The sequence below is a fragment of the Sturnus vulgaris genome, chromosome 1 (genome assembly GCF_052056855.1).
Source record: "Sturnus vulgaris isolate bStuVul1 chromosome 1, bStuVul1.hap1, whole genome shotgun sequence".
In the NCBI taxonomy this organism is placed as follows: Eukaryota; Metazoa; Chordata; class Aves; order Passeriformes; family Sturnidae; genus Sturnus; species Sturnus vulgaris.
Window position 1 is genome coordinate 109,446,928 of NC_142243.1, and position 24,654 is coordinate 109,471,581.

Consider the following 24,654-nt stretch of genomic DNA (forward strand, 5'->3'; position numbering starts at 1 on the left):
ATGCTGTTACATCATTACTGGTGTAAGGGGAAAAGTAAGTTGCTCCAGGATATCTTTTGTCCTCATCGTTTACATTTTATTTTACTTAAAAAAAAAAAAAATTACAAGATCATTAAGACCCTGGAAAATACCTAATTGACCCATATTTCAGAATAGTTTGTTTCTACTTCTTTAATTGGAATTACATTCAAAGTCATATACATTGCACCATGCCTAACTTATGAATATGACAGCAATATATCTTTACAAACACTAATTGTATTGACACAAACATTGAAGCAGATCATGGAAAGTATGATATGATATATGATTGATATGATAGTAGGGAGAATCAATTTTATTGTAAATTCATGATACTTGCAAAGGAAAGGTCAGGGTAACTTTTTTTGACTCAAACAATAATAATATATTAGCTTAATATAGGCAGGTTTGGCCTAGGATCATGGAGCACAGCCAACTGAGTGCTGCCTTGGAAATCTTTTTGGAGGTCTGATTTCCATCCCCCTTTTTTTTGATAATGTGAGAAGTTTTTGAAAGGTCTTCAGGCACTTTTTGGAGGAAATGCAGAAGCCAAGGACCACATTTTTGGCCTCCATTGTGAGAGAAATTGCATTTGGATAATCCTCTTCTTACTAGGGCTTATCAGTTTGGCGGACAAGTGGCAGCTTCCTGTTGAGCCTTCATTTTTGGATGCGCTCAGAGGAAAATATTTTTGTTGTATTCTTCTTTTTGACAGGTGTGCTTGTGGACTTGGGCTTAGAAGACAATGGAACAGCCTATCAGAGAGCTGAGAAATACGTGGTCCGGCTGGACAACGAGATTCAAACAAAATTTGAGGTTTTCATGAGGCGAGTCAAGCAGAACCCCTACACGCTCTTTGTGCTGGTCCATGACAATGCCCACGTGGATTTAACAAGGTAGCTGCTTCAGTCTGCTGGAGGAAAAACCATCCTTTCCCAGCATCTTTCCATTAGGTTTTTCAAAAGACTTACCATCTTAGACTGCCACTGCTTCCTCTAGGCATTTTTAGGCATTTTGTGCCTTATAATCAGAAAGAATCTCTTTTGGTTGCTTATGATATTTGTTACCCAATTCTGATTCAGCTGAAGGTAGGTGAGACTTGTTTCAGATTATTGGATGCTTAACAGGACTCTTCTTAGGGTTATGTGCTATGGTGCTGAAATCAAGGGGAAAAGGCTGGATTTTGCTAATTTCTTTGTTCTTCGTGTCTTTTTTTCCTATTCCTCTACTTTTCTGTACTCAAACCCAAATGTCTCCGATATTCACAAGCTGGTCATGCTTTAATTCATGTTTTTATCCCTGATAATTGCATTGTTTGTGATATGAGAAAGCTTACAGACATTTAAGTCTGAATCATAAGATGCCGTAGCTTCTATAAGAAAAGGATTTTTAAAAACAGCTATATTGAAATTGGCTTTAGGTCTAAACACAACATGTACACACATGCAAAAATTCACACCAAATCACAACTTCATCTTGAAAGAAGAAAGAAATAAGTGAAGCTGATAATTCTGTTATTGTTCCATGAGTAAACTAAGGAGGATAATGTGGTTTAAGCATGATGTATAAGGTTGTGGGATTCATTTCAATATCAGAAAGAGTGAAAGGTGTCTCTGCCCATGGCAGAGGGGTTGGAACTAGATGGTCTTTAAGATATCTTCCAACACAAACCATTCTATGCTTCTACAATAAGCAAAATACTCTCCGTGAAGGACAGCTGAAAATAGACAAAAGAGACATTATTTCTACCTGGTCTTCCCCATCACGTTTTTTTACTATCTTTGCTATTTGAATTTAGAATTTCTGAATGTATAATGGAAGTAAAGGCAATTTCAGGAGCTCAGAATATCAGAACATCAGTAGACTTTCAGACTCTCCCCAGCCTTTTAGAAATTTGTTGTTTCAGACTGGAAAAGCCACTGGATTTCATAAAATTGCTGCTATATCCTATCACCACAGCTCATGGACCAGTGTTTCTTAATGAGAGGGATTTAATCAGCTTTGGCTTATTTTTGGTTTCCTCTGTGTGATGTTGTTTTAAATTTCCACACTAATCCACCTTCTCACTGTCAACAGATTTTGATCCTTTATTTAGGCGTTTGTTGTTTTCCCTTGTTTTCCTGAGTTTACCCACAGAGAACAGTCAGACATTTTTTACCTTTCCAAAGAGATTTTTTTGAGCTATGGTTCTCTGTGTCATGGTCATTTAGAGACTTTTCTGTTGGAAGAGAGTAATCCATTGAGTTTCAGAATGTCAGTAAGGCAATTCTCTGCATTCTTATTTCTGCAGTGCCATTTCAAGTTCCCTGTCACACGGTGAGCCTAATCATGGTCTGGCTGATAGAGTTATTAATTGCAGGGAGGTGCTTGAAGCATTCAACCTCCTTGTTCTTCAGGTCAGCTCTTTGCCTTATGCCCTGCAAACGCAGCAGTCCAGGATCAGCTCTAGCAATGAGGTACATTGGATACAATCTGACACCGTGGTAAGTGTTTCGCTGTTAATGTTAACTGTGAATTTTAATGTGGAATTCACACCTAACAGAATCTAGAAAATGTGTGTGTTAGGAGGAAGCTGTTTCTCTGCTGGAGAGGGACAGCCCTGAGATAATGATGGTAGAGGTAGCACCTGATATTCAGGACCAGGAATTACGCAGTTTTCTTTATCCTGTCATGCAAGATGAGAAACCACTTTCTGTGCTCTGGTCAGACAAAGCTGTGTAGACATGCCATAAAGCTCCAGAGCTGGCTTTCCCTTTTCAAGCAGTCTGGCTTTTGACTGTAAGTTATATGTCACATAGCCTGTCAGGTCTGTTCACTGCTTTCCTAGTCCTAATTAAAGTTGTGTGCTAGGTTAAAAAGTTTTGGAGCAGTAGGTGCTGTCACTGTGCAGAGGAAAAATTCAGTTGGATCTTCTGCACTATTCATTTTTTCATCATTTCAACCAGATGATTCTGAGCTTGTTTCAGATAAAACCTGCTAAAAATAGCATTTTCTCCTATTACTCGTTCAGTGTATTTATATCAGATTTTACTGTGCTGAGTGGACCATTAGTTTCTGCAAAGTGTCTTGAAATGGGAGCTTGAAAAATAGTTAATGTAAAATGAATAATGTAAAGTGAATGAATATTCTAAGTTTGTTTTTTGGTTGATTGTTAATATAAACTATGTGGTGACCTTCTGTAAAATGGCCTTAAAAATTTTTTGTTTCCTAAAAGCGAAAAAAATAACAACTTTCAGTCTTCTGACAAAAAAAAATAAAACCACACAAGGTTTGTGGAGGAGACTGTAGGTAATTAATTACATTCCTAGAGATTAGTGCTGATGTAAATGCACTAGAGAACATGCTTTGCTTCCATTAAAGGCTCACAAAATTTGAAACACAAATATTCTGAGTTTCTGATAGCTGTCTGCAGATTCACATTCCAACAAAAAATTATTAATTTGTGGTTTCCATTAGAAAAGCATGTAGAGTCTGACAATCAAGAATACTTTGGAAATCATTAATCCTTCTCTTTTCAGATTCTACGTTAAATAGAAATGAGATGACAGTAGATATAAATCCAGGGGTAGGGAGTCAGAAAATAATTAGCAGGATTCTAGAAACCCCCTGCAGTCACAGGGAGGAGATATACTGAAAAATTTTGAAGGACCCACACCTGTCTTTTCTAGCTGCAGACAAATAATAAGTAAAAAACCAATTTATATTTTATTGTATTTATTGAAATAAATAAATAACATCACTTAGGGAGAACAGATAAAAAGAAAGGATTTTTTGGTTGGGAAAGTGCTTTCTACTCATTTTTTTAAATGACACAAGAAATACAAATTTGTTCCAGAATACCTTATATTTCTGCTGTTTGTGTATGAAACAGGATGATGCAGCAAGTGAAGAAAAGCTATACTTTGGTTTAAATGAATACAGCAAATCCCTCCAGTGGGGAGTCACAAGTCCCCTTTTGAGATGTGATGAAACCTTTGAAAAAATGGTCAACACGCTTTTAGAAAGGTAAATAATAAAAAATAATAAAATGGAAGCTTGGGATTCTTTAAGATAGATCTTTATGAGCCCCATTATGGGGATGAAGACATGATGACCTTTGATGTTGATCTTGGAAAACATGAAGTATGTGCAATTTTATTTTTGTAACAAATTTAGTGCAGTTGAAGAAGGGAGTGGATATACTTTATTTGTTTTTAGAAGAGATTGGGCCCATTCAGCATCAATCTGGGCTCAGCTGTGCTTCTCTCTTCTTTTGGCTCAGCCTTCCCCAAGTTCAGAAGGTACCAGAGGTTTCATACCTCACCATTTCTGGTGTCTGTCTTGTTGGTGGTGAGGGACATTGTTTCAACAACATAATTTTTGTTATTTCAGTAGATGGCCATGGTTTTGGTTCCTGCAGCTGCCTGAAGTTCCTGCAGCCTGTTAGTACCCTGCAGCTGCCTGAAAAAGCTACTTTCATGGCAGATATCCAAGATACAATTATATGTGCCTATTTCAAGGATGAAGGGAATTCTGTCATTTCCAGCCATGTGGAGTTAATCTGCTGTGTGTATCAGCAGGACAGATCCCTTACAGCACTAAAAATAATAGGTCTCGTGTTTTCACATTTACTAGAACAGGATTGTTCTGTGTTCAGTACTGTCTTTTCTGTTTTAATTAGGTCAGTATAATAGTTGTAAATGTATCTGTATTTATTAAGAGAAATTCAGTATCAAATGTGTTAAATTAGCAACATTAATAATTAAGTACATCATTAATACTTAATATTTGCTATTATCTACAAATAGGCAATAATAATTAGGTCAGTTCCTTAGGTTTTTCCTATTCTTTCTGGTAAAATCCAATGGAAGAGGTACTGGGCACTATCACTCCCTTTCTGTTTAAGTGTGGGTGGGAAAAAGGATGAAGGAGGATTTATGCAAGTGCAAATAACCATATGAGATTAGGATAATACTAGAAGTTGATGGCAGGTGAACCTCTCTGCCTTGGAGCCAGGATATGTTTTTGTGTCACAGTTTATTCTGTCTGGGTGGATGAGCCATTCAAGCTTACAAGATGAAAATATTGCAGACATTTTTGTATTATAAGAAAGGCTCCATTTGTTTTAGGAGGAGAAGTGCAGTGGATACTTTTATGAAGAGTAAAAAGTACTTTAAAAACTTACTGGTTTCACGACTGGCTTATGGTACCCAGAACAAACGACTGTATCTACCACCTAAACACAAACCCAAAGCTTTCTTTCAATGGGTATCATATTGCCTATTAGAGTACACGAGATAGAAAACAGAGAAATTTGGAACTTCTAGTTATTTCAGTTGTTTGGACTTATGTGGCATAAGACCAGCACTCAAGACATAACAGTGTAGTGTTTTTCTGTATTGTGGTGGTGAGCAAGCTCATGGGAAATGTCTAGAAATTGAGTGGGTTTTTTTTACTCGAGTAGGTTTTAATTTTATTTCTCTTAAAATTTTATTTCATATTTGTTGTCACTGCATGTAACTCTAATGAAAGCAAAGATTTTAGCTATGTAAGTTAAATGGCAAAATAGAAGTTCAGATTTGGCCCAGAGCCAGCAATTCCTATTGGAATTAGCAATTCCAATTTCTGGTGAGAGATTGAAAGATGTGAAATTATTAAGTACTTCTCCCACAAACCACTTGAAGCCACAATGGTCTTCAAGTTTGTAGAATAAAAGCTTGTGGAAAGCAAAGGAATGATAAGCATGTGCTCTCGGAATGAATCGGATCTGAACTGTTCCTTATCTCCATGAAGTCAAAGATCTTTAGCTGAATTTTGGATTTACCAGATGAGGATAAGAGAAGTTTATAATTCCAGTGACTTGAGCTCAGGGCTTGGGCCAAATGCAGAGAATTTCTGTTCAAAATTTTGTCTATGAAAATGGAAGACTTTTTGCACTTCTGGAAAAAATAGGCATTTCTTTACTGTGCAGTCCTGTGTTTTGGCTGATTTTCAGGCAGTGCTGTGATTTTGCATGTGCTAATGCCGAGCTGTGTCTCCCCCAAGGTACCCCCGGCTGCACAGCATGGTGATCCGCTGCTACCTGCTCATCCAGCAGTATTCCCAAGCTCTGATGGCCCTCACAACCATGGCCTCTCTGAGGGATCACAGCACCCCTGAAACACTCAGCATAATGGATGACCTCATCACATCTCCAGGAAAGGATAAGAATGGCTGTGGCCACATGCTGGTCATCCGGGTGCCGTCGGTGCAGCTGGCCATGCTGGCCAAGGAGAGGCTGCAGGAAGTAAGGGACAAGCTGGGGCTGCAGTATCGTTTTGAGATCCTCCTTGGGAACCCTGCCTCGGAGCTCACTGTCGCCAAACACTTTGTGACACGGCTCAAGGTTAGCAGAAGCTGAATGTTTGTGTGCTCACTGTAGTCGTCTGGCTGTTGCAGTTGCTCTGTGTTTATATTCCCATGTGTTTATAGGTTAATTATTCTATAAGCAAAGGACAAGTGTTCTGTATCTGTCACTGTGAAAGCATTTCTGTACTTAGAGCATAACACAGAGACTTGAAACAAACCTGAATTGTTACTGGTCCATGAAGTCAAACATCAGCTGTTATTTCACTTCTTAAAGTTGAATAACAGCATGCATCAGATAGGATTCATCTCTAAAAGCAGAGCTCAGATCTCTGTAGGCAAACTAACTTTCCACCAACTTATCTGTCTGTCTAGTGTATCTGTTGTCTGCTCTGTTCATCCATCTTCTGCCCTTCTGATAACTGGTAAAGTATGCTGTTTGTCACAGATTTCTGTCCTCAACCCCCTGCATGCTGAAAGCTTGAAAAGGTTACATGTAAATATGCCTAGCATATCTGCACCAGCCTAAAACTTTGCATGGATTTACAAGAGCATGGTTCAAGTAGCCAAACCCACTTCATGAATTGACTTCACTACATAAAACGAAGGGGCAATGGGTTGCCTGCTTTAGGTTTCAGCCTGAAAGTAATACTGGTTATCTGTCCTGATCCTTGCCCTAAGTCTCACAGAGAAGTTAATTTCTGCTTCTACTGTGAGTTACACAGTGTATTCAAAACCACAGAGAAGAGGAATAAATTTTGTGAGCCTGTCTAAAAGAGCTTGCCGACAGCCAAAAGCAGATAAAATGTCCTTTAAAGAAGCTATGACTCCTGCTTCTCAAACTTTATCTGCAGCAGGAGAGGGAAGAAAGTAGTCATAAATGAGACAATGACATGTGATAGAACAGCTCTGGACTGGTGGGTTTTTTTGGATGGGCATTAATTCCACCCTTAAATCATTCTCGACTGAGTCCTGTGAGGACTTCTTAATAGTGCTTTGCCATAATGAGTTGCAGCCCTTACACAGTGCTGGAGCAGCCTGTGAGGCCTTGACTGTGGAGCTGTTGCAGGTGAATATCCATGTAGACATTGGTCTGGAATAGAGAAATTTTATCAGGTAGAGAATGGAAAACCTTCTAAATAATAATTCTTATTCCTCTCTCCAAAACATAAGACGTGTTTGTGGACTAAACACAGCTGTAGGATTCTGTATTTGTTTATTTCCTTGCAGTTTACTAGTAGAAAAACCCTCAAATCTGAACCATGCATCTGAAGGGAGTGAGGAGAGGAATTCAGTTGCCCAAATATAAGCCTGTAGTGTCTTTTTGGGCGGGCTGTCTCAGAAGTATTTCAGAATAATAAAGGTCACCTGTGAGGCTGGTGCTGCACTACCATACCTGCTAGTCTGGTGCTTACAATAACACAATATTTCTGACATGGTGTGAGCATATGTTTGGGGAACTGATTCCCGTTATAAAATTAATCAGCCGAGTTTATTGCAGACAATTTTGATTTAGTCTCCATGCTGCTGGGCATTTGTTCTGACATTAGGTGGAGTAGTGAAACTGAAGGACTAGAGCCAGTGGAGAGCTTTCACTACCAGCATCCCAGCCCTTTTTTTTGATGTGGGTATGGGGAGAGACCAACATGAGACTGCTGAGTGCTCAAAATGTGGTCCCACCAATGAATACTCTTAGTTGCAGGAAGGATGAGACCTCATCATGACCATTTTCAGGGGCAGGGAGGGAAACTTCATAGGTGTCAGTGAACCTAGCTGAAAATTGTGACTTAGCCTCTCTCTCGGAGGGCATTAGCAGGGTGTGTGCTGCCACAGCAGGGCAGGGAGGCTGGGAAGCTGTCTCTGCAGGGCTGGTGGCCACATTGTTCAGGGAAACAATGTCAGACAAGCCTGCTGGTCAGCCAGACCAACCAGACAGGTCATTCCTCTCCATCAGGGAGCCAGAAGTGCAGAATGAAACAAGAGGCGGAAGACAATTTAAATAACTATCTCACTGACCAGGGATGCTGTCATGGCATACCCTTTACCTGTAACAAGAATCAAACATTTTGGGAGACACTGAGAAGTGAGGAGCCCTGAGGGTTGCACCTCTCTGACCTTCCTGAGAAAGATGGTCAAGAAATACGTCTTCTGGATGCAAGTTTACAGCTCAAAGCCCCAGGCAGTCATTCTTTGTGGGTCCTTATATTAGCAGAAAGAAAATCAAGGAAAATCAAAAGAAAAGCTGTCTTCCCCTATTTCACTTTCTAGTCATGCACTCTCACAGAAACCTTGGTCATTGGAGAGGCAGGGGGAGCACACAGATGCCAAGGCTGCTTTACCAAGTCATTAGATACTGCTAGGTAATTGGAGAAATAATTTTTTCAGTAAGTTCTGCTGAACCAGGGGAGCTGAAGGGCCTAGGGACATGGGACTGATGCTACCAACCTTTCCAGTGCTAAGGGAAAATGGTGCAGTTTTGTGGTCTGGGGCCTTGGTAGACTGTAGGTAAGGAGTTCTTTTGCAGGGGGATTACCTCCAGGGAAAGGTGAAATGTGCTTCTGTCACATAATTTTTCATTGTATAAAATAATTAAACAAGGTTCATTGGCCCATTTTCATACTCCACTTTAAAATCTTACTTTAGCTTTACTCTAATATCTTTTATCTGTGCCAAATTGAAGGCATCGACTACTTTTTTCTCTGACAGACCACACTAATACCACACCAGTGAACATTTCCAGCACTGAATAACATATGCTATACACCATTTTCTTTGCATTTAATGCTTGGCTAACAGTTGGCTACCAGAAAACAAATGCATGCCTGTACCCAAGGTCTCCTCCCCGTTGGCCGTTGAGTAAGCAACAAAGCAAAAGTGGAAATGATGAAAAAAGGAAAAAGCTGAAGATTTAGAAGATGTTTTTTAGGTGTGACTGAATGTTCTCTGTTCACAGGCTTGGAGGGGCAATGAGCAGGATGACTGGATTCCTCGCACCTATCAGGATCTGGAAGGTCTACCTTGCATTGTTATTCTCACTGGCAAAGACCCTCTGGGAGAGACTTTCCCCAGGTGCTGTATTACTCTTTCAATATTATTGCTCTGTTCAGATAAATTGGGTTTGGTACCATTTAGCTGTCTTTTCACAAAAGAAGTGTATTTTTGCAAACTTCGTTTAGGAACCGTTTAAAGGTTTGGAAAGCACAGTTTGTGCAAAGCCACGTTGCTCTACTCTGTGGCTCAGTAAGTGTCTGTGCAAGTACCAAGGAGCACAACTTACGTGCTGAATATTTTAAAATCGTTTCATATGTACGGGCTAATAAAATTGTCCATGAATATCGAGTAAGTAATTAAAGGTAGTGAGTGTTCTTCAGAGAGAAAACAGAACTTATTTTTTCATTTGTGTTGGCTTTCTTAGGTCGTTGAAATACTGTGACCTTCGACTGATTGACTCCAGCTACTTAACTCGTACAGCATTAGAGCAAGAAGTAGGCCTGGCATGCTGCTATGTCTCCAAGGAGGCAATTCGAGGGCCTATTGTAGCTCTTGACCTCAGTGAGAAGGAGCAGGAGAAGGCAAATGGCAGTGAGAATGACTCTGATGAGCTGCTGATAGACTTGGACCGGCCCCAGAGCAACAGCAGTGCTGTCACTGGAACCTCAGGTCGGTTATTCTGCTGTTGGTCTGAAAAACAGGTCTTTATTCCTGCGTCATTGGGATTTGGATGCAAACAATTTTTTTTTTTGAGATTTTGAGAATTTGAGATGTTTTCTCAAATGTGGGTTGCTTAGCTGGATCCAGCTGCGGGCTAGACAATGAAATGTTAGTTGCAGATTCTTCACACAGTGAGCAGTTTTCCTGTCTGCTGCTAAAAGGAAACAGTTTTTCAGTGGGAGGGATGGTATGCCATAGCTAAGTGTCCCTTGTGATTTTGATTTTTTAACTTACATTTCACATTTGTTGCTAGCTTTGTTCAGTGGAACCTGAAAAGATCTTAAAAATCAGAGCGAAAAGGGCTGGTATAAAATTCTAGGAATAGAAAAATGCTCTGTAACTCTGGGAGTACCTGTGGGTGAGGATGGATATCTGCCTCCTTGCCAAGGCCAGCAGAATGGTTGGGTGATGTCCTACCTCTTCAGGCATCACCTCCCACCAAGCCTTCCCTTCTTTGTATTCTTCAGACACTTCTGATTCCTTCCCTTTATTTCCCTATGAGTCTGAGGTGTTAAGACAGCTGAATTGGGTCTTTGCTATGCACCAGGTCTTCCCATTAACTAACTAAATGTGACAGGTAGGGAGGAGGAGATGTAGCCCAGTTCATGTCCAAGTTGCAGTAAAATAAATACTCTGTTATTCATAGAAAGGAGGGTGCAATGGATTTGTGTATATAGTGGTTTGTTAAACTTGACTTTCAGAATGTTGTACCATCAAATTCCAAGTCCTAGATGGGAAATGATAGCTGGCATATAGAGATTAGGATTGAACACTTGGAGTCTGAACCCTGTTGCAGCAGGGCATTTGCCTCTCCAGCCAAAGAGACAGATACATGCAAATGATTTGTTTTTACATGGTGAAACACTGATCTAAGCCAGAGCAGCATTCATGGAACAGAAATATTGTATGTTAGGATTGTCATATAGATCAAATGAATTCATGGTTTTCTTCTGTCAGTCAGTAACTTTTCATGGCCTGCTTTTTGTTTTCCCAGGTTCCCTGGCTGACAATGGTGTGAGCTCCTCGAGTGCTGCAGACAAGTCTCAGAAACAGGCACCATCCCTTAACTTCCAGGCTGTGGCACACAGCTCAGTAGATGAGGGAGCTTACTCCAGTTTTACAGCCAGAGAGACCCTGAAACAAGAGTGTGACTCTCTGGGTAACCAGATGGCGAGCAGCACCACTCCCAAACTCTCCTCACTGTCTTCAGTGTCCCAGACCTTTCAGTGGCCTGCCCAGTCGGCCAAGGACAGCAAAGCCGTCCGTGCGGCGCTGCCACGCATCGTCATCCTGTCCAAAGCTGCCTACTGCCTCCTGAGCTCACAGAAAAATGGGAATTTGCCTTCCTCCTCTTCCCTCCTGCCTCATGCTGACGTGTCTTGGCTGAGCTCTCTGAGGCCTCTGCTTCACAAGGACATGAGCAGTGAGGAGCAGTCTCTGTACTACAGGCAGTGGACGGCAGCCCGGCAGCACCACGCGGACTTCAGCAATCAGGCTGAGGCGTCTGGCACCAGGACTTTCCACCCCAGGCGGCTGCTCCTGACAGGACCACCACAAGTAACAGCACAGTTCCTTCCTCCTGCCTTTTTAGCGGTCTGAGGGGGCCAAGTTTGCAGTGATGTGTTTTGAGGTCAAAAATCAAAGTCAAATTTTAAGGCTAAGTCCATGCTGAAAGTGGTAAGGAGAGGAAGGATGATGCTTGATGTCATGTTTTAGCCCAAACAAAACACATATGGGTGGCACTGGGTATAACATTGCTGTGAGCACGTCAGGAGAGAAGCAGTTAGCACTGCTGATCTCCCTGCATACAGAAGTGACACAGGCTGTGGCCAGGTTGTGCTCAGAGACCCCTTTAGTAAAAGTGTTTTCAGTACAGTGGGCAGTATTACATCTCGCAGTGTTTTCAGGCAGTGCTGAACACAGAACTTTGGGGTAAGCCCAGAGGCATTTATGTGAAGTTTACCCTTCCACTGGAGTAGTCTGAGTTGGCATTTAGACTTTTTTCCATCTCTGGCTCAGGTTGGAAAGACTGGTTCATACTTGCAGTTCCTAAGGATTCTCTTCCGCATGCTGATCCGGTTGCTGGAAGTAGATGTGTATGATGAAGAAGAGATTAATGCCAGTAAGTATTTAGTGGTTATTCTTAAGATATATCATAAAGAGCTTATGTTGTGTATTATTCAGCAAGGAAGATTTTAGGCTCACTGAAAGACTATGAATTACACCTACTACATGTCCTCTCCATTTGTGTTAGCTAATCTTTAGGTTTCTGCATATATTTCAGTATAGATTGATACAAAAGTAAACTTTATAATGGGCTTGTCTGAGAACTATTAAATGTGTTTTAGGTCGACACATTTGTGTAGCACTCAAATGAAAGTGAGCACAAAGCTGTAAATGGGCAACATCTGCTTATGCCATCTCTCCTTGCAGGTTTTTAAGTGCTGGCTGCTTTTAAGCAGACAGGACATTTAAGAATATTTTGTTCCTGGTTGAAACCTAACTATTTAATATCCATTTTCAGTAGGATTGTCTCCTGTCTGCAGTTTGCAGGTTTTATGCTGAGGATAAAGGGGGGCGGGATCCTCTTTGGATTTGTGCTCATTTGTCAGAGCTCACAGATCCATTAACTGCCATGGCAGGACTTTGCTGTGAGAAGAGAAAAACCTTTTAAAATTAGTCCTCTTCATGGTGTTCTGGTACATAATGCTCATAACCATTAGACTGGCATCCTGAAAATGTAGTTGTTGTCGAACCTTTGAAAAGACTAATTTGTATTTCTGTTCATATAGTGCTATTAAATGAAAAAAAAAACCAGAGAGAGAAAATATTTTCCTTTGATTTGGAGCTTTGGGGGCAGTTATTCCCTCATTATTTGAACTAAAATACTTCAGAAACTTAGGCTGAAATATCAAAATGTAAGAGATGTTCTGCAGTATGCCGACTGGCCTGTTGAGATCACAGCAATGTGTCACACCCCTGCCAGGAATGCACGGAACTCCAGCAGAAGAGCAATTTGAGTTTGGTTGGGGTTTTTGGTTGTGGCTTTTTTGCTCCCACTCTTTCTGTCAGAATGCTTCTCCAGAGCCCTCATGTTCTCACTATTTTAAATACTGCTTTATTCTCCACCCCAAATATGTTTCGGTCACATTTCTACACATTCTCTTTGAGACCAAAAAACATAGTAATTTAAGTTAAAATACTTTTTCTTTTCTTTGAGGTTTGTTTCTTTGGAGTGGTCAGGCAGTTATCTTACTTCCTCTTCAGCATTCATTTAGGTAGTCTGGATCTTCTTACAGGATTCTCACAAATGACAGGCTCTTTATTCTCCTTATCAGTTTGGTACTCTGGCCTACGCATCTATTTTCAACTTATCCTTCTGGTGCATGGGTGAGCAGAACTGAATGTTTAACCAACCCAGCCTACAACAGCTCATGTATTTCCCTGCCCCCACTGAAAGCCCCATGACTGATGAAACCTATGATTACACTGGTCTTTTCCATTCTCCCTTTTCACTGGCATTGATGCATAGTTTATACTCCAAGGTTTCTCAGCAACTTGGTTATTTCCAATCAAGGTGCTCCCAGACTGCTGCAGAAATGCTTGTTATTAATCCTTGAATGTACATATGACTCACATTTTTTTCTGTTAAATATCACCGAATTTTTGTTGTTACAGTTATCGAAGGCTTTGAATTCTTTCCAGCTGATCTTTGATTCCTTCTCCATGTTTACAATGACTCTTAGGAGTGTGCCACCAGCAAACTTAAGCCAATTTTTTGTTTAAGCTGGTGACATTAGTGAGAATATTAAACAGTACACACCTCTCTACTGACCTTTTAACTTCATTGATAATCTCACCTGCCTTAATGCTTACAATGTTACATGCTGCCATCTTCTATTTAGTCAGCTCTTTCAATTTGCAGACCATTTCCTCTCTCCATTTTCTTCAGCTGTATTAATAATTTGTCCTATAGTACCATAGCAAGTACTTGAGTCCAGAAGGATAAGATTAATTGCATTTCCTTTGTTTAGAGAAATAGGTATTTCATAGCCATATAACGAAAGTAATAGTCAACCTATTTGCATTTTATCACATTTTTCATTTAATTCAACATCTTTAATTACTTCCTTCACCCTCTGCAAATTTTGAGTGTTATCCAGGTCAAAGTAATGGATTCAGAGCTCTGTAGATTACTGTCTCCTCTTGCATCAGGGTAGGGTGATCACATGCTCATCTGTAGACCCAACCTTCATTTCACCTGAATTGACTTTTCTAAAATCAGTAACCTCAGTTACACACCTTCTTTCATGTGTTCTTCCATCTCATTTTGATCTGATTTGACTCATGTTCAAGCTGCATTCCAAAGCTGTTTTCTTTGGCCAGTGTTTTCTACCATTCCCTTGCTTAAACTTGATTTTCTACTTTAGACTTATCTCTGTTGGATCAGTGCAGAAAAGTTTTGTTTGATCCTTGCCGGCCACATCCCATTCCATAAAAGGAACGTGTCTTCTACTGCCTTTATCATGTACCACCAGCTACTAGTTCATAAATATATACAGATTCTCTTTCCTTGCTTTCATCTTTCTGCCTTTTCTTCTGCTTCTCCTTTACCCAGTGCTCTTCATTCCATCACAGAGAAGCTTCTAACTACTACACCTGTGCCTCTTGCACCAATAGGACCATTCATCTGAGCATTTTATGCTTAAACCAGAGTGAATTATACCTCAGCAGCATGATGAGGAAAAGTGCAGAAAGATACCTAGGAGGCTTCTTCCCCTGCACACAGTTTCTAAGGAATTGCCATTTCTTTGAAATGGCTTTGTATGGATTGTAATTTCACTGGTAATATTTATGACGTTCAAAGATGTTGCTCTGTGTGTGTACCTGTGTGAGTTCCAGTGCAACTGTAAAGCAGCAACTATCACATAAACATCATTTGGTGGGTATCTGATTCTGCTTACCTGAAGTGTGTTGTTGCAGATCATACAGAAAACAGCGAAATTACTCAGTCTAGCAATGACCACTGGCCAGACATTGAGATCTTCAGCAAAATATCTTTTGACCTGAGTGTACATGACCCTAAGTACAGAAATATAAGTCCCGTATACACAGAACAACTCTCAAGAGTGAAACAAGGTAAGTAAAATGTAGACTTTTTTAGGAATACTTTCCTACAGAGACTCAGTGTTTATTGGTTCATTTCAACACAAGTTCACAATAACCTTTAATCGCCAAAATTAAATGGGATGAAACAGTTTATATATTCTTTACAGTTTTTACCAGGATAACAGTTTCTAACTCCCCTAAAATTTGTGTTGCTTCTTTTCTTTGTGCACAGAAACAAGCAAAGAAACAAAATCAGAGGAACCTAAGAAAAGGGAGACTGTGTCCATGATGCTGACCAAATATGCAGCTTACAACACCTTCCATCACTGTGAGCAGTGCCATCAGTACATGGACATTAATCCTACTGCACAGGTTGGTGTCAGGGACTAAGGGTAAACTGCATCCTTGGTTTTTTATTGTGGTCCCTCCAGGCATACTGTTCTCATCTCAGGACTCATGCTCTCACCTTCTCTGAGATGGAATTGTTTAATTCTTCCATTCTCAGGGGAGAGATTGAGCTACAGGCCCAGGAGCATTAACTGTGTCTGCCATGTTCTGAATGAGCAGTTTTCCTCTGCAGCTGCCTCTGGCAAAGGGTGAATATTGTGATTAGTTTTCTCAAGCCAAAGCATTATTCAGCCTGCCCAGAGGGTTTGCAGTGTCTAACAGGAGAAGACTCTAAAACTTAAGATAAATGTTTGTCTAACCAGCCATCCACACCTGTGATGGGAGATGGCAAGGCCTACTTCTTCCTTGCTTTGTATGTATCTGTGCATCCTTCTCAGCAATAGCTTATGAGTTGCTGGACAGAAATGAACATTTTAATCTGTTTAGTTAAAAAAACTGTAGTTTCTAAAGTAAACTGTTATGCTCACAGGAGACTGGCATGTAAGATTATTACTGGTTAATAGCTCACACATTATTTCTTAATCACCAGCAGCAGTTTACCTGGAAGTTTCTTATCTCACTTCATTCCTTCCTTGCTCACTAAGGTTTTCCAACAGCTTGCTATTAAGATATGGCAGCGTAGACACCCCAACCTGCCAGTCCACAATGCCAGTTCCCTCAGAGCAGCACCAGCAGGTCTGATCTAAACCTCATGCTTAATTAAGTCCATTGACAGAAGCAAATCCTCCCCAAGGACATCTGTTGTTCCCTCCACTCATGTTTGTGCATGTGGTTAAACATAACTAGTACTAATAAATATAAACATATACTTGTATGTGCCAGTGTGAGCTGTCTATATAGAATTAAGGTAATTAAGCTCAGGGAAATTACACTTTCAAAGGGGAGTAATTGGATAGCAAACATTGTGAAGGGAGAGAGATTCTTAAATGCTTTAACAGAACCTAAATAAAGTCCCTTGCATTTTCCATCTCGGGCTAATTATTTCAATTTTTAGCAAAGATTTTGGAAAGCTCATTGGTGAGAGTAAGTGATTTGACTTTGTAGTAAGACAGCTGCTTTTGTAGGATGAAATCTATCAGCTGTGTATGCATTTGTATACACTCACATGGTTCAGTGACGTGCTGTGCAAACTCACCCAAGCTCACCCAAGTTCTTCATAGCCCTGTTAATGGTGTGGTCTGCTTTGGTCACACAACTACTCAGGAGAGTTTTGCCACAAGAAAAATACTATACTGATATCAATACAGTAGTGCTCCTGCTGAGGTGTCTGAATGACAGTTCATGCTGCTGTGGAGGCACTCCCACATGCTGCACTGCTCTTTGCATCTTCTGGGGAAATTGATTTGGACAGTTTTTTTCCCAGTATGTATGCATGTTTGTGTGTGTGTATCTGTATATTTGATTTTTCTTTGTAAATATTGATAAATAATACCTAGCTGAAATGGATTTCAGAAGAGTCTAGTTTGGCCAAAGACCATTACTGGTACAGAAAGCTGATTTCTTTAATAGCAAGGCCTAAATAGTGCACCTTATTGTGAGGAAAATGATTACTGAAAGAGAGTGGTTTGGGTGTTCTTCTCTGATGGCTCCTCCTCTTTACACACTCCTTATGTATTACCTGCTTGGAAATCTCTTTTTGCTGCTTGTTTGTATTCAGGTGTCTGACTCCACTCTGCATGCATTCACATTTTCATCCTCGATGCTGGGAGAAGAGGTTCAGCTGCATTTTATAATCCCCAAGTCCAAAGAGAACCATTTTGTCTTCAGCAAACAGGGAAAGCATCTCGAAAGCATGCGACTCCCACTCGTTTCTGACAAGGTTCGTGTGCTGCTCTTACCCATCTGCTGCATGCAGTCAGTTTGACATACATACACAAATTAATGGCAGGGGAGGTTTTTCCTGTAGTCTTTTTGTTTCAAAGTCCTTTGTGTAAATCTTGCCCGACTGTCCTTAGAATGGGCTTTTTGAGGGCAAACATCCTTTTTTCCATTTCTAGCATCTAGTTCATATGCGTTGCAGTAATCAGTGATCTTAAAATCTGGTATAAAAAATAAGCAAATAGAAGTCCCTATCAGGAATAATCTGTTTTTTTACCTAATGTTGCCAAAATACCTCGTGTTCCAGCAGAATTTGAATGCAGTCAAGAGTCCTATCTTCACCCCATCGAGCGGACGTCATGAACACGGACTCTTGAACCTCTACCATGCTATGGAAGGCATCAGCCACCTGCACCTCCTGGTAGTCAAGGAGTATGAAATGCCACTTTACCGAAAATACTGGCCCAACCACATCATGCTTGTCCTGCCAGGCATGTTCAACAATGCTGGAGTTGGTAAGAGACACCATCCATGCATTGCTGTGAAGGTATCAAGATCTATGCTGGACAATGTGGCTCATGCTGTTGCAAGAAACACTGCAGGAGCTCCTCACATACCTGCTGTGATAATAGCAGCAATGTCTGTGCAAAACTGTGGAAGAACTGCTGTCAGGGACATGGAATATATATGTTTGCATGGATCACTGCCTTCTCAGCTTAAAGTCTGATGTTTTATGGGCCATATTCACTCATTTTACTGTGTAAATGTTCATTCTAGATGTTTTACATGTATTCAAATTACAATGCTTTAGGTTAGAAGAAGGTAAATATTAACTGCAACTGAACACTGAGGGCTTGAACTTCGGAATTTGTTTTCATGGATGCTGAGTTTATTCTGCAAGAAATTTTAAGTAGCTTCTGTTTTGGGATATTAGTCCCTTCTTGTTTCAAGTTATTTCATTAATGCCTGCAAAATTGTGTTCTGCAGAGTGTCTTAAAGCATCCAGTCTTCTTGGCATCTGCCTTTCATATTTGATCACACTGAAAAAGGCACATACGGATTTCTTTCTAAACTAGGGTGTTATAAGCACTAAGTTAAAAAAGGGTAATGACTGCAGATGTTGGTATTACCTTTTTCTGGAAAGAGTGATAAAGTCTAATAAAGATGTCTGTACATCTTCTTTATGGTATTTCCTCAGGTGCTGCCAGGTTTCTTATTAAGGAACTTTCCTACCACAATCTAGAACTGGAACGGAACCGCTTGGAGGAGCTGGGAGTGAAGCGCCAGTGCGTGTGGCCCTTCATCGTGGTCATGGACGACTCCTGCGTCCTGTGGAACATGCACAGCCTCCACGAGCAGTCCAGGTTGGTACCCACCCACGCTGGGTCCTTGCTCTGATCCAGCACTGACAGCAGCACGGCTGTGACCGAGGCTCATCTCCAGCGTCTGGCAGGGTGCTCAGAGCAGTAGGAAGGCCATGTTTGTCTTGTTGGCCACCAACATTCAACATTCAACCTCCTGCTGTTGAGCACTTCTCCATGACTGTGCCCTTACATCCGTGTCAGTACCACCACCAGACCTCTGCTTGTGTTCGTTCTTTGCCTGGAGCCACTCTTGTTTCTAGTGACTGTTTGAGTGATTTTTCAATATGCTTTGATTCAATTTATGTTTCTCAGAGCAAACAATTTATTTGGGGAACTTAGAAAGCATTAAGCTTTTGACCTTCTTACTGCTTATACTGTCCAGTACAGAGAAAATAGCATTCCAAAAATTATATGTAAGGTGACTTCTTTTCCCTTCCCATATCGCTGTGTAAGAACTTATTCTGCTGAAAGGCTCATCTTTTGAATGGCTGCATTGATGGGGTAAAATTAATTGCCTATTGCTGACAAAATCTTAATTCTTGTATATATTGTTACAGCATCTGGAGTAAACATTCTCAGCTATCAATGGAATTTTTTGGTCCTTTTTATGCACACATATGTATATATATGCAGTGTATGTAGTATAAAAATAATAAAATATGTTTGTATGTTGTGTATGATCATGTTTTGCAGCCAGTCCCTGGAGCCTGGGGGTTTCAGCAAGAATGTGTCTTTGAAAAGTGTCCTCCAACACATTGAAGCCACCCCCAAAATTGTTCATTATGCAATACTGGGTGTTCAGAAATGGAACAGCAAGCTGGACACCAAGAAATCAAAGGCTCCATTCTCCAGGTGCCACGTGCATGATTTTATACTGCTCAACATAGACCTGACCCAGAATGTGCAATATGATCTAAACAGGTAGGCAGTACATATATATCTGTGGGAAAATAGTATATTGACTTGATAAGAACCTTGTCACAATGCTTCTGAACGCTATTGAGATAAACAGAAAGATCCTGCCTTAGGTAATGAGTGCACAATAAAAAAAAAAAAAAAAAACACAGCATGATATACGTTTCATCTGAATGAGTAAGGCATCAAAATAAACCTTCCATAAGCCAAGAAAACCTGGAAAGACAGATCAAGGGCAAGGAAGGGCTTCAGAGGAGTGAAAAAATGAGGAAGGAAGAAACTTCAGGTGAAAAAATAATTGGGGCACCAAAAGTACAAGAAAGGAGCCAAAATGGCATCACTTGCAGGAAGAATGGGGGGCTTCCAGAGTGCCTAGGAAAAGTGATTCCTTGTATTTCCTTCAGGGATAGCTGTCCTCCCTGTTGCCACTTGAGTTTGCAAGAAAAACTGATGAAAAAATTACTTTTCTACTATTTCCTTCCTTTCCTTCCTCCCTCCTCTCCTAATTTCATCCTAAAGCATTTGCAATAAAGCACCCATATTGTGGGCCTTTATTGCTAGCTCTTATCACACAGATATACCCAATTCTTCCTCTTCCCAGACAAGTGAGTTCCAAATAAACCCTGTCTCTGCTGGCCATAAATGGCCCTGGGGCTTCTCACCTTGGGCTCCTCCTGCTGTTTTCAGGGATCCTATGTGTTTCTGTGAGGAATTGCAGCCTGTCAGTGCAAGCTTGTATGACTTTCAGAGCTCTTGATTTCACATTCTGTGTCAGATTGAATCATGAGGTGGGAGTCAGCCCATAGAAGTGAACAACGACATCATAAATAGTGGAGGACTAAGGTTACTTCCCAGCAGCTTTTCCTCTCTTAGCCAAGTATTTGTTAAAGCCATATTTTCCCCCTGATTACAGTTTATGGAGAAATAGGTCATATGGAACCGACTTGTTCAGAAGTGGAGGTTGGTCACTGCAGAGCTTCTGTCAAGTCCAAAATATATAATACAAAACCCCCAAACATAAAAAGAATTTTTAAAAAGGGTGGAAAGGGAAATGGTTGATGCCAGTATGTCATGAGCATGAGAGTGCAAGCCAGATTTGGTGTGGGGAAGAAGCACACAGGCACACTGAAAAGTGAAGACTTTTAGGGTGACCAGCAGCTGCTTTCCTCGACCAGGGGCACATTGAAGGAATGATTCTTCAGAGCTCTGCAGAAAATTTGTAGTGGTACCATATCAGATGATCTCCAAAAGTCTCTGCTGAGCCCATACTGGTGCATTTCAGCAGGGAGCTACACAGCTGGTTTAGTGATCTTGTGTTTCATGTCCAGGTATTTCTGTGAAGATGTGGATTTTAACCTGCGGACCAACAGCAGCGGCCTCCTCATCTGCCGCTTCAACAACTTCAGTGTCATGAAGAAACATATTCAGGTTGGAGGACAAAAGGACTTTGTTGTTAAGCCAAAAATCATGGTAAGTATGGAAATATGCTCTGTTGTACTCTTAAAGGGTGAAATCAGGACCTCTTTTCCCTAGAAATAAAGAATTCTCTAGTTCTTTAGATTTATTTTGTGCTTATTTGAAATCTGACATTCAGGGCTTAATCCATGGTAGGGCTGCCACATCAAAAATAGAAAATGAGAAATAGTTTGCTATTTTTAAATCACTAAAAAAAAATCCTCCTGATCTATTAGAAGATGGACTGAGATTGGGAAGAGTTTGGTCTAGCTTTTCAGTGGTATCTCTGATGGAGGAAGAATTTGCAGACTCTGATCCAAAGCAGGCAAGTTGTACCAGATTCAGTTTTAAAAATGTTAGTACAGCCACAAGTTTCTGGGGTTTACTGATTTGTGATGACTTTCAGTCCATGCACTTCCTAACAAGAAGAGGGTTGAGGAAAGGCTCTGAAAACTGAAACCTTCTGAAATCCCCCCAGGAAATCCAAATATTTATAAAAATATACCAAATATTTTATACAGATTATGTTTACACCTATGCCAGCTTTAAATGGAGGTGTATTTCAAAGGATTGTCTTTCATCTAGGAGTCTTACCGTTTGTGTTCCTGGTGGTTTTGTACACATCCTACACCATCTCCCTTTAAAAAAACCACCTCCCATACTTCACAATTTAACTGACTAAACTCTGGGTTTGAATATTTTTGAAGATCATTTTCTGATTTTCCTTTTCTTGTGGTTGCAATGGAATCTGTAGTGATGGACTGGCCTATGAAAAAACTCCATAGTAAACACTTTTTATGGATGACTCCATGCAAAGAGTGTGTAATTTCATATAATGCCCAGGAGTAAGTCAGGATGAAGGCCACTGTGACAGTTTGAACTCTGTATTTTATGTCCCTTCTTTAGGCAAGCAGATATCTACAGAAGTACATAGCAAGCACAGAGCAAGAAATTAATTTGTTTATGTGCTTTGGAGCTATGTGAAAATCGAATGGGGAGTTTTGATCCTTTTGTTCCTCTTCTCTCTCTCTCTTCCTGCTCTGTCATGGCAATCTCTTCCCCAGTTAGAGGAACTCTTGCAGAGTAAATACATGGAGTAGGTGGGTTAAAAGGGGTTCCCCTTGGTTTCACTGCAGGTCTCAGACAGCGTGGCACCAATAATGCCCCTTCAGTACGTCTGTGCCCCTGACAGCGAGCACACATTGTTGGCAGCCCCGTCTCAGTTCCTCCTGGAGAAATTCCTTCAACATGCAACCTACAAACTCTTCCCCAAGGCCATTCATAACTTCAAGAACCCGGTATTGGCCATCGACTGCTACCTGAACATCGGGCTCGAGGTACAAAAGATTTGCAGGGGTGATGGGGACAAGGATATGCAAATCTTTACTTCAATATCTTTGTTGTATTGAAATGCCCTTGTTGAGCATCAAGGTAATGTTTGAAGACGTTGGTCTCAAACAGATTCTGCTGCTGGAAGTAAAGAACCAATCCACTGGAGAAGATGGCGGTGAAGCCTCCAGCTGGCTGGTGTGGGTAGAGACCAGAGGTCTGTGGTGGATTAATGTGACTGCTGGACTGTGCCAGGTCCTGCACTTGGGTCCAACAGCTCCATGCAGTGCTACAGGTTTGGAGAAGAGTAGCTGGGAAGCGGCACAAAGGAGAAGGACCTGGGGGTGCTGAACATGAGCCAGTGTGCACCCAGGTGGCCAAGAAGGCCAATGGCATCCTGGCTTGGATCAGCAATAGTGAGGCCAGCAGGACTAGGGAGGGGATCGTTCCCTTGTACTTGGCACTGGGGAGGCTGCACCTCAAATCCTGTATTCAGGTTTGGGCCCCTTAATTTAGGAAGGACATTGAGGTGCTGGAGCATGTCTAGAGAAGGGCAGTAAAGCTGGTGAAGGGTCTGGAGCACAAGTCTGATGAGAAACAGCTGAGGGAGCTGGGGCTCTTTAGCGAAAAACAGGCTCAGGAGAGACCTTATCACTCTCTACAACCACGTGAAAGGAGGCTGTAGCCAGGTGGGAGTCAGCCTCTTCTGCAAGGTAATAAATGATGGGACAAGGGGAAACAAACCTCAAGATGTGCCAGGGGAGATTTAGATTGGATTTTGGGAAAAATTTCTCCGTGGAAAGTTTTGTCAAGCACTGGAACAGGCTGCGCAGAATAGTAGTGGGTTCACCATTCCAGAAGGTATTTAAAAGATGTGTAGATGTGGCATTTGGCAACATGGTTTAGTGGTGAACTTGGGAGTGCTGGGTTAACAGTTGAAGTCAGTGATCTTGGATCTCATGGATCCATGATAACAGTGGTATCTCGATGAGCGTAACTTACACAATTCCATGATTTGCAAAGGAATTGGGTGTGTCTATCTGAAATAATATTTCATACAAAGCAAAAACCTGAAAGTGATGCCGTTCTTGAAAAAACTTGGTATTCATCCTTTGATGCTTCTCTTTTTATGAACCTGGGTTACAAGGAAATTAGATTTTTGCAAATATGTTCTAGGTGTTTGTAGGTGGGGAGATTAGAATTTTTGAACCCAATGGTCAGTTTGAACTGGATCTGGAGCAGGGTCAATGTCTAACAAGGGTGTTCTTCAGACAAATTTTATGGGGGGTCAGTAATAAGATAGAGGAGACACCCTTTGATATGTAACAGCCATCACAGCACTGAGACACGAGAGTGCTTGGAACCACAAGCATAAGCATTTTCCCTACTTAGGGAATCACTATGTTTGACGAATGTATCCTTATTAGAATAACCTATATAATCTATACAGTCATTATAAGCAGGTAATTCGTAGAGGAAAAAAAATCAAACTGAATTACAGAGAGCCCTGAAATAACATGTTGCAGACTTGTGACCAAATCTGAATCTAGAGGTTTGTTCCGTGTATTACTTTTTTGGGAAAGTTTGCTCAGTACTACAATCTTGTTGGATTGGGATTTTATCAGAGCACCAGCTGACTTGCCTGTTATCACTAAGTTATATTCCATTCCATGTAAATCATCCTTTGACATTTCTGAGACAGCATTTCTTTCCCCCTTGTGTTTCAGGTGGCCATATGTTACATTAGCTCTCGCCCACACTCTGTCAATGTCAACTGTGAAGGGGTGTTCTTCAGTGGACTTCTGCTCTATCTCTGTGACTCCTTCGTTGGTGCAGACCTCCTCAAGCGGTTTAGGTTTCTCAAAGGTAATCACACATCTCTGCTGGGCATTCTGGGTGGCTCTTGCCAATTAATAATAGCATGGACAAACAGGGAAAGGCAGAGGAATTAAGAAAAAAAGAAATAGATGGAGTGTTTTTTGAGGGGTGTATCAGACTTCTGTTCCTGTTGGCTGGTAATTGAACCTTAGGTAAGCGTTGATAAATGACATTCATTAAGTTACTTTAAAGTGACATCAGCAAGGATTGTGGAAATCCTTGTGGAAAGTGAATTGTGCAATCAGCAATTTTAGAGCTGTGAGCATAGGTTACTGATGAAGACGGGAAATTCTGCTCTGGAAATCAGTCTATAATGGCAATA

At 40.9% G+C, this 24,654-nt stretch overlaps 1 protein-coding gene across 7 annotated transcripts in view; it reads left to right on the forward strand.

Moving 5' to 3' along the window:
• Positions 1-24,654, forward strand: part of GREB1L (GREB1 like retinoic acid receptor coactivator) — a 130,428-nt gene that overhangs the window by 101,982 nt on the left and 3,792 nt on the right. For 6 of the 7 annotated variants that reach the window (XM_088173852.1, XM_088173845.1, XM_088173846.1 and 3 more), the window contains 17 exons: positions 737-917; positions 2,312-2,504; positions 3,893-4,026; positions 6,046-6,385; positions 9,299-9,414; positions 9,761-10,005; positions 11,051-11,613; positions 12,076-12,178; positions 15,040-15,195; positions 15,398-15,537; positions 17,231-17,392; positions 17,699-17,906; positions 18,590-18,755; positions 19,449-19,676; positions 20,999-21,140; positions 22,262-22,462; positions 24,182-24,320. In XM_088173852.1, coding sequence (XP_088029978.1) covers positions 737-917; positions 2,312-2,504; positions 3,893-4,026; positions 6,046-6,385; positions 9,299-9,414; positions 9,761-10,005; positions 11,051-11,613; positions 12,076-12,178; positions 15,040-15,195; positions 15,398-15,537; positions 17,231-17,392; positions 17,699-17,906; positions 18,590-18,755; positions 19,449-19,676; positions 20,999-21,140; positions 22,262-22,462; positions 24,182-24,320 — 3,417 coding nt within the window. The remainder of the gene's footprint in view (positions 1-736; positions 918-2,311; positions 2,505-3,892; positions 4,027-6,045; positions 6,386-9,298; positions 9,415-9,760; positions 10,006-11,050; positions 11,614-12,075; positions 12,179-15,039; positions 15,196-15,397; positions 15,538-17,230; positions 17,393-17,698; positions 17,907-18,589; positions 18,756-19,448; positions 19,677-20,998; positions 21,141-22,261; positions 22,463-24,181; positions 24,321-24,654) is intronic. The other variant, XM_014871284.2, reaches the window with a different exon arrangement.